Source organism: Anopheles nili, chromosome 2 (assembly GCF_943737925.1).
Source record: "Anopheles nili chromosome 2, idAnoNiliSN_F5_01, whole genome shotgun sequence".
Classification (NCBI taxonomy): Eukaryota; Metazoa; Arthropoda; class Insecta; order Diptera; family Culicidae; genus Anopheles; species Anopheles nili.
The window spans coordinates 4,988,967-5,003,405 of record NC_071291.1 but is presented as its reverse complement, the minus strand read 5'-3'; the positions used below and the strand labels follow the sequence as shown (position 1 = coordinate 5,003,405).

Genomic DNA, 14,439 nt, shown 5'->3' with positions numbered 1-14,439 from the left:
ACTCACTGAGACTCCGATCGTACGATCGTGTACCGGTTTCTGTGTTCTGGGATTTCCTTGTGGGAATAAATCCCCCTGCCGTGACGCACCATCGACCGCTCGCTAACAGCAGAAGCCACAAATTAATTTTCCGAAATCCAAACACTGCCAATGGGGGCGCATTCGGTCGGCGGTTTAAAGCAACCCTCAACCATTGCGATTTCACTCCGCCGCCGTTTTAGCTCAGTCGTATGTGTGCCCTAAAACACACTCATACTCGCGTGAACTTCGACACGGAATGGTGGGAGGATTGGTGATTCTACGTCGGAAACAACTTAAAAGCTAGTGCTTCCTGCTGGGGCGCTAGTGCGCTAAGAGGGGTTCCAAAATTCCCTCGAGTGCTAAATGGGAGACCGTGAGCGTTGGGGATGGACGCGCGCGCAACACATTCTGTTCCCTCCCGGGGCGGTCTCGCGTACCGGATGATGATGAATCTGCATCCATTTCCGACATTTCCGGCACCACTTCCGGTACCCGTGGCTCGTCGGGAAGGCAAGGAATTTGTTTTAAGTGCAGTGAAGTTGGGAAATTTAGGCGCTCGCGGGGAAACACCTGCACTGGATGCTGCGTTGGGTTGGGGGTGGTTCCAAGGATGCCTTTTTTCTTTACTCTTGTCAGCGCGCCTGCTGGCTTGCTGGCAGTACGATGGGTCTGGGTGTGGGTGTGTGTGGTCGCACGTGGTTTCCGGCGAAGCTTGTCATTGCCATTTACGAAAGATGCCCGTCCGGTTTGCGGCGAAGTGGATTAAGATGATGGAATTCATAATGCATGGGTTCATCGTAATCGGCATGCGGAAACCGGTTGGATGCACCGACAGAATGTGAAAATTTCTACCACCTGGTGGGCGCGCGCTCCATCATCAGCTGGTCCGGAATTTCCCAATTCAACCTGCCCACACCCATGGATGGTGGGATTGGAATCGAAGGATCATCTCGAGCGTAGGTAAGGATGCTTCCAGATGCTGGTGTCACCAAAGGGTACAAGATGTTGGCACAAATTGGGCTTACGATGGAACGCGTCGGTTCGTTTCCACTTGAATGAATGGAATTCATCGCCTATCGGGGGTAATTGAAAGGAAACATTATCCAACTCCTAAGAGAGAGAGAGAGAGAGCGAAAAGCATTGAAGGTGTCACCATGTCTAGCGTCACATTTCTTCGGTTGACGGTCACGCTGTGTTTGATTTTCTAATTTTGTCCAGCAACGCCATCAAAAGGACGACGGCGCTGTGACAGCCATGAATACAAAATCAGACTCAGGCGCGTCGCGTGGGGGAATGCGACCACCCGCGAGCGAAATGGACTTTCTCGCCAGAAGAAGTCGATCCCAAAAGGCGATATGATTTGCAAAATATTGCGATTTTCCAGCTTTTCCGGCTTCCTCAAAAACATATTTCCCTCCGATTCCAAGAACCTTTCGCCCGGCGAGGCGAAGGAACGATAGTAGATGCCGAATAAAACTTCTGCTTCCTGGAGGTACATTGAATTTGTACCGTCTATCTAGAACGTGCCGCCGTCGGTTTAAAGAACTTACAGTTCTGAAACATGTTTTTCGCGGTACAGAATTCTAGAAATTCACGACGGGTTAAATTTCTGAATCGAATGAAATGGGGCAGTTTTCCGCAAGTTTTCCGTGGGGGCTGGTGGGCTTCGGCATCAAGGAGCGAAACTTGAAGCATTGGAGTAAAAGATAAACATTGACATATCGCAAGAATAGCGTTTACTTAAGCTTTATCGTTTGACTGTTTGAATCAAGCGAGCGAGAAGTTAAATGCCGGAAGGTGTGGTTTTGATACGCCATAAGCATTTGTCGTGGAACATTAATAATGATAAACGCGCAGATTACGACGTGTAGGATTCTGCTATCAAATCCAATATTCTCGGACGAGCCAGAAGCTGATTTATGTGCTAATTAACTTTAAACACAACGTCTTTTTTGAATGTAAAATCGTCAAAACGAAGTAATGAAAGCTGAAACAAAACGCTTACCCTTAACCGCCTTTCCGTTAAAATGTCAATCGTGCAATAACACAGGGGGATTTAGTTTTAAATTACATTCCACCATTCTTCATCGTTCCTTCTAATATTCGATAGCGTTTCGATGGTCTCCAGCAGCAGATGAAGAAAAGCGAAAAGCGGTACCACGAACCACCCACCGCAAAGTCAAACTAAATCGAATCAGGAGGTTGTGAGGTTAGGTTGTTGAAAGGAGAAAAAAAAACCCTACCCAATCTGAAAGTGAGCAACGTTCGACATATGGAGCAAATTTCTACAGTGGCTAGTCACCGCGTTGCTTTATCGCTCCGTAAAAAATGAAGAATGGCGGCTAGCAAAACCAAAAAGAATGAAGAGTTTGTTGTGCTTTGTCTGATGCACTTGTTTTTAGCCACGACAAACAACACCGCAACCGGCATACGTGATTTTAGTTCGCTTCCACCGCATTCGTGGAGTTCCACCGATTTTCCACCATCGAAGCAAGCGGTGATATCCTTCGAACCATGGGTTGCTAGGGATGTTTCATTCCGAAAATTCGTTCAAAATCCCCGTTTGCTTACGCCGTTCATGTTTCCTCATCCGTTGTTTCTATTGCAACTCTGGCCGAGGTGTACCGTCAGCATCTTGTGATGAAAAATAACGATTCTTTGTCGTTCCGAACTGGTTCTCTGCTCTCTATCCTGATTCGTGTGATTTTTTTTGCATTCCTTCTTGTTGGCGTATATTTCAACGCTCAAATCCGGGCAGAGCCACGTAGATAACCGAGCTGATGCCGCATCCGTGCCGAGGGAAAATGGGGTTTAAAACTCTTTCAACCGCACCATAATTTGGAGAAGTGATTGAATTGAGCGAAGTTTGCGAAAACAGCGAATAGTGCTTTAAGCAGTTGTTTCCTCCCATTTCTCAAATCCTATTCTCAACGATCTCACGTTCATAGGAAACTAGCATATGCTTCGTTCGTTTGGTGTAAGAAATTTAAAGCTCTCGATGGAAATGTTTCAATTTCGTTCGAGAAACGTCTCACATCTGTTGCGCTTACGTGTATCGGAAAAAGAAAGATAATTCACCGCACTGCTCGTGAGTTTACTAGCTGCGAGGAGGAAATCTAATAAGGCGAGCAATTAATTGAATAAAGTATACTTCATCAGGCTTCGTTGGGAGAGAGCGAGATCCCTTAAAAATGGATACGTTCCTCAAAATCAGACTTCATTTTCTTGCTCATATCCACGTGCCCTCAAGTGCTGCTTTCTCTATCAGTCTCTTTTTTTGCCTCTTATTCTCCTTTTCACTCTCATCAGCTTATCGATTCTACCTTCACGTCGCCATAGTTGAGGGTGTCGTCATGAGCTTTCGGTCGAAATTAAATTGCTTTTAATTCAATTTGCCATAAACGCCCCTCGTCATGGACCGGTTACTAGGCTTTGGGTCTAAATTGGTTCCATTGGCTTGCAGCTTTCTTCCTTCGGCACACGATGGTGACATTTGTGACGGCTTGGCAGCAACAAAGTAAAGCGTTATGTGAAGTGCATGGCTTTGAGACAACGATTGAGCTGTCCAAAACATACGACAGAAATTGAATCATATTTTATTAGAGAATAGCTCAGCAGCTTGCTCCGAGATCGATGTGAGCAGTTCAACATCAGCAGTGAAAAATTGCCAATTCTTTATTGCAATCTATCAATGTTCGATGTAAACGTTGAACGTTCTCTTGTCAGTGGCATCTCTTGTCAGTGATAATAGACATAGATGTAAATATTATCTCCACATTGGTGGACAGGTCTCGATTTAGAAAAATCGCAAGACGAATGCAATTTACTTTCGAATTTGCTTTTGTTTCACACATTTCAGCTTTCTTGATTAAAATGCAAAATTGTCAAATTTGGGCTAGAGCCCTTAAAACTAGTAGTTCAAAGCTACATCCAAAGGCGTTTGCTTTTTCTCAACTTTTTAAATTTATATGCTTAAACTATTTGTGCCTAAAATTTAAAACAAATTCTCAAGGTCACAAAATTTATTTGACGTATATTTTTTTAAATTATTATTTTATTCATATATGATTTTTCATACTCAATATTTTATATTCCACCCCACACCATCGACATGCTGACAAATGTAATCAAATATTTAATTTATTTGAATACTTATCTAACCTTTAGGGTCAGAAAGTTTCCGGCTTCTTTCTAAAAAAAGGGAACCAAAAAAGAAAACTCATCCCGACATTCTGTCAATCTCTTGTGCATGGAAATAACGAGTCGAAAGAGACGACAGCCATTTTTTTTGCCCGTTTTGCCTGGCATCGCTTATCCGCTCGAGCAGTTAATTAAACAAGTTCTGACACCGACCTGTCTATCGAGGCTCATCACTGAGAAGCGCCTGTTAGTACGAGAGTCTTCACTCTGTCCGCTCGAATGCTTGCGAACGGTTTGGGTTCCCGAATTTTGTCACCCGGCAAGAGTCCCATTTATGCGCGCAAGTTGACCGTGAAAACAAATCGGTTCCAATCAAACCTAACCCTTTTCGTCATCCCGAAGTGGCCATTTGCCGAAAACCAAGAGTTAATTGGGGTTTAATTGTGACAGAACCGCGTCGTGTTGCCGCTGCTCCGCGAGAAGCGAACCTCTAATGGTCGAGAGGCCGAACTTTTAATAGTCCTTTGGCCTCGATATGCCGGAAGCATCCTATCACCACTGCCTCGTGCTGGAGCCACAAAACGGATATATCATCCTTACCCGGAATAAAAGAAAATGCTCCCACAGGCTGTGCAGCTGACACAGCAGCAAAAGATACCCAATTAAACGATCGACAGAACACCCCCGAGGGCGATGAAAAGTTATAATGAAAAAGTGTCTAAGATTTCAAAAATCATTAGACATTGTTTGCGTGTTGAATTACCGCCCGGAAGCCGACAGTAGAACGTCCTTGTGCCGAAGGATGGTTGCGCTGCTCGTGGGCTTTCCGCCGCGTCATCGATAGCCGTTCCATCGAGGGATAAATAGGCGGCTCTCGTGCTAACGACTCCTTATTCACGCCTAAAAGCTATGCAAAGTGCCGTCACAATTCACCGCTTTGTACAATTTCCTTCCGCAGCCGGGTTTGGTTTCGGCATTGTTACACCTACACCGTCACCGATTGACTTGTCTCGCCTAACCGCGTTTCGCGTGCTGTCGGTTTTGTGGGAAAGCGTAGGCCATAAAAATGAGCATATTTCGACGGTCGTCGAGGGAGCGATAAAAAGCTAACACGTGCTCCACCTCCACGGTGGCAGCCGCCACGTGGCTGGCACGTCGTGTGGAAGTCGCAGAATTTGTGCCATCCTTAATAGGACACTAGCTTAACGAGATCCACGCATCGAGTAGGACTTTTTCCTTTCGATTTCGGCGTTCATTTGGCCCACTCGAGGATTTTCCCACCCGAAAAATATGTGTATTTGTAACGGGTCCTTGCTTCCCTGCCTACCGAAGCTGTTGAACGTCATGGCATGCTCTTCTCTCGTCTGTCGACGGTTTTTGCGATGGTTGCTGTGTTTGTCGAAGCGTAATCAAAAAATATATGCCCAATACTCAGGCACTTCGATTCTTCGATCACTTGCGGCTCAATGGTCGGTTTGAATGCTTCTACACTTTCTTCCTTTTGTTGCGTGTCTATCCTTCGTCTGTTCGATTTGTGGCTACATTATGCTGCGGCCGTTCTGCGTCAAACCGGATCGGCAGTCCGGATCGATTTATTATGCCGCTGGGCACCGATGTGCCCCGCACATAGGCTGGCGGAAAATGGTGTTCCGAATGGTGAAAAAAAAGTGCCATTCATCAAAATGGGAAAGTTTGGCTGAAAGGAGCCGGCTCACTCTGCTTAATTTCATCACCGCGCTATATTGTTGCAGATTTCATAGCTCAAATGATGCTCTGGGCTACGCGGATGGGACGACGATGCGGTGCTTTTCTTTTCCATTCTAACTGATGAACCAATTGGGCTTTTCCTTCCGACCATTCGGTGGCGTTTAAAAATGCACGAAAGCGTATCGTTAAATTACGACCATTAGGGCGATAAAATGTACATTCATCGCGTTGGACCCACGTTCAAACTTTAGTCGTTCTACAGCTTTTGCGATGGGACAAAGAAGGTCGATCATTGAACTAACTTTCGTATGAAAACGTGCAAGCATGCGAATAAAAGCTAGTCGCCGTTTCATAGTATTCTCGAACATATACTCACAGCTGCGGATAGGCGTCGTTTATAAGACCCGAGATCACCTGACGGTCAGGATCACCTTCAATCTCTGCTTGCTCCTTCAAAACAGCGTGAAGAGAGAGCGTCTCGGGATATTTCCCCACGAACCAACCGTCGCCTGTTTTCGAGCGCCTGCGAGGTATGCAACCATCTGATGTCAGGTGACGCACGACGACGCTTCTCACAGGCAGGAATGCGAACGATAATAGGATTTCCGTCCTTAAGCTACAAGACAAACCCCGCCTTGACGGGGCAAATTAATTCGCGGTAAAGCCTGCACGAGCCTGCGTGCCGCTATTCGGGGCCTCATCCGTCTTGGGGTCTGTCGAAGGAATCAATAATTTGATTTGTTTACCCAAATTACATTCGGTTTGCTTTATCTGCATCGACCCCGAACGAAGGCCGTTATCTCGGGCCATTGTGTCGGGATCATCTTCGCACTCTCTCTCCTTCGTTGGCTTTGTCAGGATAGTAGAAAAAAAGGGATCGCCCGGAATTAGCTTGTTCGTCCGTCCGATAAAACAGCCCGCCGGTGTTAAACGGATCGACCGCTTGAACCAAACGTGACATCAAAGGGACGATGAAGTTTCGGCTATCATTCGATCCAGCGAGTTGCTGCTGGGCCGGTAGTATTACGCGGGTGAATTCCTGGAACGGATAAATTTGCCATTTGATTGGTTTTTTTTTAACCCCGGATGAACGAAGAATGCGTCCCATTTCATGCGCTAACTCGGGCCCTTCGGTCACGGTGCACGGTGACTTTGATTTTCCCGTTTTTGCATAGCAGCCGGCATTAATAATTAGTTTTACCGGCATGGAAATAGTGTTTGATCGTTTCACTTTTTTTCTCGCGGCTATTGATACTCGAGAAGGTCGAGTAATGGTATTATTTTTGGGCTTGGTTTGTCAATAGCACAAGGCAATTCCCTCGTGCCATATCAATGTTAAAAGTAATTTCATAAACACCGAAAAAAAATCCTCTATAAATTTAAAAATTCGCCTATCATTTCAATTTATGGCTCCGGAAGCAATTCTGGTCGCATCTAATATCGTCATATTTTCCACTCAATTACCTTATTAGAACCATCGATCAAAGCTCGGACCTTTGTTTGGCGGCGCTGCCCGTCGAAGGAGCACAAGGATTCGCATAATTTCACTCCACCATCACTGGCACGATGGCGACGTGGCGAATGTTGCGCGTCTTGAGCACGGCAATGTAATGATCAGGTCGGGCAGCTTTTGTTGCATAAATTTCATCCTTCCCTGAAAGGAAGAAAGGTCTCGCCGCGCGATGATCGAAGACAATCGAAGCATCCTTCTCGAAACAACGGTCCGTTCCGACACCTAGGGCGACTTGGCGCGTTAAATCGACCTCCGACCGGTCGGCTTTTGGGGGAAGGCAAACGCGAAGGCATGGAGGAAATAAATCAGGCATACGGTAACGTTAAACGTATCGTCGTGCGTCTCCATTCGCTGCCACCTGCATTACGAACGAACGACGGGGCCATCCTGATTTACGAGATTTCGCCCCCTCCGAAAAGCCACCTGATCGCGCCTAGGTAAGCTAAAGGACGGCACCAGCATCGAACGCCGGCATGTTGTTGTTGGCCATTGTTGTGCTGCCTCGAATTATTAGCGGTCGGGGTTATAAATTATAATCAAAGCCCTCCAAGGCTCGCCGATATCTTCGTCCGGCTTCTTCTTGTGCGCAGCCAGTGCGCCCCACAACCCGGGCCGGGCCATGTATTCATCATCGGCAGCGGACACTTCTGCATTCTGGCTTTGGACCAACACTTGTGGGCCGGGATTGCGTCTCGACTTTCGACGATTCGATAAATAATTGTAATAAATTTTACCATGCTCGAGCACGGGCCACCGTTTGCGCTCGTCAGGTATTACATTGGCTCCTTGAATTCCACCCCCACAACATGCAGACTCTGGACCGAAGTTATGTGTATCATGGCTCCACGTGGAAACAACATGAAGCTGGGTGTTTATGTCGAGTAATGGGTTCGCCCCTCGGAATGGGGTCGTCGGGAAAGGATACATCGTTGACCCGATAACGCGTGTAGGCCGCCGTGGGCTGCGAATGGTTAGGAATTCATTCATTCCAATCCAATTTCCACTCGATCGGGCGTGCGAAACCTTTCCGCCTCGGAAGAAACCCTTAACCCGTCAAACCCTGAAGCTAGCTCACGGCAGGGAGGGTGCTTGGAATAGATAGTTATTTTTTTTTCTTTCATATCCATCGTCCGGTCTGAAGTCCACGAAGGATGTTGGAGAAACGCTGCCAGGTTGAAACGAATAGATTACGTTCGAGTCGGGCGGAAGGGATATCCAAGTTCGAACATGCTATTGATTTTTCACCTGTCTCGACCTCACTGGTCGGAAATTGAAATGGAATAGAAACAGGTAATCTCCAGCGTGCGGTTTCCTCTAGAATTGATCCATAAAACATTCGTATAATGGCGTCCACCGAGGAAGACATGGATGTGAGTTTAATCTCGAAAGCAGACAATTAATTTTTGATGACACGTCAGTCGAATAGATAGTAGCCTTTTCCCAAATCCTTTTCAAACGGTGGTGTAACATTTCAGCTTACTTCATTTTGCCTGGCAAAATATCCCATAATGCGATCACTGCATTTCCGTGTTTCGTGCGTTTGTGCAATGTTTGCAGTCATGCAATCATGATCGGCACTCGTCGGAGGTGCAACATATATTTCTTCCGCCTTGTTTCCAGGAAGCTTGCATCCAGGATAAGCTGCATTATTCACATCCTGCTGGAAAGCAAATCAAAAGAGATGCATGTGCACATGTGTTTGTTCTTGGAAATCCTGGCTGAAATGTGAAATTTTTGCCGGATGTCGGTGATGACACAGTGAAGCATTCTACTGAATGGTCTTATGGCCATGTTTAATTGGAGCGGGCTCGTTACGAATTTTCCCATTAAGCTTTTCATGTAGCATTGGCCTTGGCCACTACAAAAAGCGATCGACTTATGTTATGTAACAACAAGTTTTCGATGATAGCCACCTAAGGCACTTTATTAATGCTTTCATGCGGCACACATTTTTGTCCAGTGCTTCAAAACATGTTAACTATTCTATCATGACCTACCCACCACCATGGATGGGGGGTGGCCAGTGTTTCTCAATCAAGAGTGCATGAGGTACTTCTTATCGCATGGAACGTTATCTATTGAGCTCTCCTGCGGGTTGGAAAATACGAATAAAAATTGTGATATACCGAAATGTCGTTGTGTGTCGTCATTTTTCACTGGTCGACGTTAACGACACTCGTAGCGTTTATACACGTTTTCATCGCACTGCGGTGAAGAGCCGCTGGCATTATCTATAATTTGGGCGTTAGATGCGGTTGTACGTACACCACCAGCATTAAGCTACTGCTTTTTGCTGGAATGCTGTCCACGATGGAACGCACACGGCCACGTTCCACCGCAGCAATAGAATACTGGCGGTGGTCTGGTCAAATCGGCTAAGTGGTCATTCAGTTGTGAAATTCGTTGTTTTTGGTCGGGTGCGCAATTCTTCGCCGTGATCACTTAAGTCACGCTGGGGCCTTCGATTTGCTTCCCGGGTGCTACCAAGGACGTTCGTGATGTTTCTCGTGCTGCTAACGACCCTTCTGGGCATCGCGATCTCGTGGATGGTGGTCACTATCGTACGGAATCGCGCTGCAGCGGCCAAACTAAGAAACCTGCTGCCAAACTTCACGTGCATACCGTCCGTTCCGGTGCTCGGTTCGGCGTACCACTTCAAAGACCCGACACCTGAGGGCATCTTCAAGACGTTCTCCAATTTTCATCGGTTGTACGGGCGGAATCTCATCACCGAGGGGCTGTTTAATCAACCCTCCTTGCAGATCTGTGACCCGAAGGTGATCGAGCAGGTTATGCAAGCGCGCACGATCGAGAAAACGATCATCTACGACTTCATGGTACCGTGGCTCGGCACCGGGCTGGTCATATCAACAGGCTCAAAGTGGGCCCAACGGCGAAAGATCATCACGCCCACGTTTCATTTCAAAATCCTGGAGGACTTTCTCGTGGTAATGAACCACCATGCGGACGTTCTCATGCGAAAGCTGGAGAAGCATGCAGGAGGTGGTGATTTCGATGTCTACGAGAACGTGACCTACTGCGCGTTGGACATTATCTCCGAGTCTGCCATGGGGGTGAAGCTGAACACGCAGCATCAGCCCCACTCTGAGTACGTCCAGGCGGTCAAAGAGTAAGTTCGCGTCAGCTGGTGAATAGGGAGAAGCGTCACTAACGATCGCGTCATATTTCAGGATCTCAGACATCATCTTCAAGCGGCTGTTTTCGTTGCTACGCGAGTACAAGTGGACGTTTCAGTTCACCAAAGCACACCGGCGCCAGGAGGAACTGGTCAAGGTGGTACACGGATTCGCTCACCAAGTCATCAGCGAGCGAAAAAAGCAACTGCAGGACGAACGCGAGCAGCAGCGCACGCAGGAGCAGCTTCAGGAGAACGATGTGTATGAAAAACGGCGCATGACCCTGCTCGATCTGCTGCTGAATGTCACGATCGACGATAAACCGCTGTCGGATTCAGACATCCGGGAGGAAGTGGACACGTTCATGTTTGCCGGTCACGACACGACCACGTCGTGTATCAGCTTTGCAGCGTATTATCTCTCGCAGGATCCTGTCATCCAGGAGCGCGTGTACGACGAGATACAGGCGATCGTTGGTCCGGATGCAAAGAGCCAAGAGCTGACGTATGGCACGCTGCAAGAGCTGAAGTATCTCGAGATGGTGGTTAAGGAAACGCTTCGAATCAATCCCTCTGTGCCGATCATGGGTCGTCGATCGGCCGGGGATATGATCATCGACGGAGTAACCATACCGAAGGGTATCGATTTTGGTATCTTCATCTACGCACTCCACAACGATCCCGTGCTGTATCCGGAACCCGAGCGTTTCGATCCGGAGCGGTTTAGCGAGGATGCATCGGCCCAGCGGCAACCATACAGCTACATCCCGTTCAGTGCCGGATCGCGAAACTGCATCGGTCAGCGGTATGCCATGCTGGAGATAAAGGCAATCCTTGTCAAACTGGTGGCCAACTTTCGGCTGCTACCGTGTGAAAAAGCCAACCAACTGCGCATCAAGACCGACATGACGTTGAAGCCCGTGAACGGAGCGTTCGTAAAAGTTGTCCGACGATAAGCCAAGGATAGAGCAGCATGCGTTTCTCGTAAACCAGCGTCGATAAGATAAGCCCGCCTAAAGAATGGCTGACAAAACAGCACAGGATCGGCAAATCCATCCATTATCGGTTGATGTGATAATTTTACCATTTTCTCATGCAAACATGTATAAATAAATATATTAAACGGCGATAGAATCACGCTGCAATTGGTCTTAAATTCTCAAAATCGAAGATTACATTTAAAGGGCACCTACTTAAAATTCAGTTCGAGATAACCCCCAGCACGACACCAAGCCGGCCTTGGTGATTATAATCCCCCAGCCAGCTGCTGCAGCTTAAAAATAACAGTGCTGGCTTAATCGCATTCAGATGTAAACGGAAGCAGCATAAGGAAAGTTGCTTCTACGTAGTCCACTGTGTACCCGTGAGAGATGGCGTTGAGCTCGCTCCTGTTGCTGACCATAATACTCGCCACAACCGTGTATGTCGTGCTGAAGGTGCTCTCGAACAGACGCCGTGCTGCATCCCTGGTGAAGCAACTTCCAAACTTTCAAACGCTACCGTCGGTGCCACTGTTGGGAAGTGCACATCTCTTCAAGGACACCTCACCCGATGGGATCCTGCGCACGCTGGTCGATTGCCACCACCGGTATGGGAAGAACTTGGTACTTCAAGAGCTAGGCAACGAGTTTAAGCTTCTGATCAGCGAACCGCGCGTCATCGAGCAGGTCATGCAGGCGAAAACGATCCTGAAACCCAAATTCTATCGCTTCCTGCAACCGTGGATCGGTTTAAGCAGTGTCCTGTTGAGTGGAGAACGCTGGAGCACCCGCCGGAAGCTGATAAACCCTGCGTTTCATTATAAAATGCTTGACGACTTCTTGCACACGATGATCGCACAAGCGGACGTGCTGGTGCAGAAGCTATCGCAGCATGCAAACGGTACCGACTGTGATATTTATGAACCGCTGCGGTACTGCGCGATGGACATTATCTGCGAGACGGCGATGGGCGTACAGTTGCAGTGTCAAACCAACCCGAACGTGGAGTTCGTACAAGCAACGGAAGAGTAAGTGCAACACCTCGCGCGATCGGTAAATTCGATCATATTTTCCACGTGCTCGATTCTATTGAATTCCACCCGCAGAATGATCGATCTGGTACACAAGCGCATGTTCAACCCGCTGGTGAGCAATGATCTCGTCTACTCCTGGACAGATGCCGGACGTCGCGAAACAAAACTCAAACACACGATCCATCGCTTCACGAGTTCGGTGATTCGCGAACGTAAGAAGCGGCTGGTTGATCCACCGGTTCGCACACGAGACGAGGAAAATCGCACGTGCAAGATGACGTTTTTGGATCTGCTGCTGGAAACGCGCTTCGACGGACAGCCCATACCGGACAAAGACATCCGTGGCGAAGTGGACACGTTCATGTTCGCCGGGCACGAAACTGTAACGTCTTGTATGAGTTTCCTGTTGTACTTTATCTCCCGTGATGAGACCGTACAGCAGCGGTTGTACGACGAGATCGTCTCCATCTTCGGTGACTCGCGGGATGCTCATTCTGTGAGGCCAACGTACGCCTCCCTGCAGGATCTCAAGTACATGGAGCAGGTCATCAAGGAAACGCTTCGTATTAGCCCGTCGGTGCCGATGATTGGCAGGACGTCCGCGGAGGATATGGTCATTGACGGTGTGCCGATTCCACCCGGCACGGATATTATGCTGAACATCTACGTCATGCAGAATGACCCCGATTACTACCCCGAGCCGGATCGTTTCCGGCCGGAACGGTTCGCGGATGACGGTGCCGAACAGCAGAAAGCCTTTAGCTATCTTCCGTTCAGTTTGGGCGTGCGGTCCTGTATCGGGCAACGGTTCGCGATACTTGAGATGAAAACCATGCTGGTTAAGCTACTGACGCGGTTCCGTTTGGGGCCGTGCGAGGAACAGAATGTATTACAGTTAAAGGCCGACCTATCGCTGAAGCCATTTCAGGGGGCTTTTATTAAAATTTTAGAACGATAGTTGCTCACCTCACAACAGATGCGATGGAACGGTTGAATTTCATTCGAAGGCACAGTAAACAACACCCACACTCCTGGAGTGTGCGGAGGAAACTTTCTAAAGTACGCGTGTTTCGTGTGTCATGTGTCGTTCAGATCTCGACTGCGCTGCTCGACGCCCGTACGAAGAGAAGGACACTCGTGTAATTGTATTATGAATTTATGCCATCATAATTATGACCGTTGCACTTTCCGACCCGTAACGACCCGCCGTTCGGCCATTTTGGTCATCATCGTCTGGTCACGCTGGCGTCATAACGCAGCAAGCACTACCGGCCGGCCGGCAAGCAGACCTAGCCACTAGCGTCCGCCTAGGATACGGTTGAAATTGTCCATATGGCCTCGCAGCTTGTAATCAAACGCAAACATCAAGTGCAGACGTCGGTTTTGGGTACGTGTCCCATTCGAGAGAACATCGAAAATCATCCGAAGTGAAGTGACGTATGTCCCAAAGTCCCTTGCATGATGGCCGGCCTGACGACACTTTGTCATCCGAGATGTGCGTGTGTCGTCCCTTCTGGGGGTCGTTTGTTAAATTGATATCTTGCGGGGTCCGTTTTATGAACTATCATTTTGCGTCTTCCCACAAGGGTTTGCCCACCACGTTGTGTCCTGCATTTCCTGCGGTCGCATTCCGTGCGGGTGCAATTTCCGGAAACCTAACGCGCCGCGTGGTTTACGAGAAACAGCACGCGTGTAACGGTGGGAAAAAATAATGAACAACATAAAAATGTTGATTACGAGCGGTGTAACGATTTTCTGTGCTGTGGTACGCGTGTCAATATGTTTGCGAGAGTGCCACAATATGGTAATTTTTATATCCCATTGCAGCGTGGGGGTGGGGAAAACAAGCCTTCTTGTCGAAACCCTAGGGATATCACCGGTTCCTCACAGGAATGAAAGATTTTGCGA

At 48.0% G+C, this 14,439-nt stretch overlaps 2 protein-coding genes across 2 annotated transcripts; both read left to right on the top strand.

Moving 5' to 3' along the window:
• The first annotated feature begins 9,879 nt into the window (after nucleotides 1-9,879).
• On the top strand, nucleotides 9,880-11,608 carry LOC128721804 (probable cytochrome P450 4d14). Its single transcript, XM_053815596.1, has 2 exons — nucleotides 9,880-10,511; nucleotides 10,573-11,608. Exons 1-2 carry the CDS (start codon nucleotides 9,880-9,882, stop codon nucleotides 11,471-11,473), a joined length of 1,533 nt encoding a protein of 510 aa, XP_053671571.1. The 3' UTR covers nucleotides 11,474-11,608.
• A 238-nt stretch (nucleotides 11,609-11,846) lies between these two features.
• LOC128721738 (cytochrome P450 4d2-like) lies at nucleotides 11,847-13,489 on the top strand. Its single transcript, XM_053815520.1, has 2 exons — nucleotides 11,847-12,525; nucleotides 12,604-13,489. The coding sequence occupies exons 1-2, from the start codon at nucleotides 11,888-11,890 to the stop codon at nucleotides 13,487-13,489; spliced, it is 1,524 nt and encodes a 507-aa protein (XP_053671495.1). The 5' UTR covers nucleotides 11,847-11,887.
• The last annotated feature ends 950 nt before the right edge of the window (nucleotides 13,490-14,439 follow it).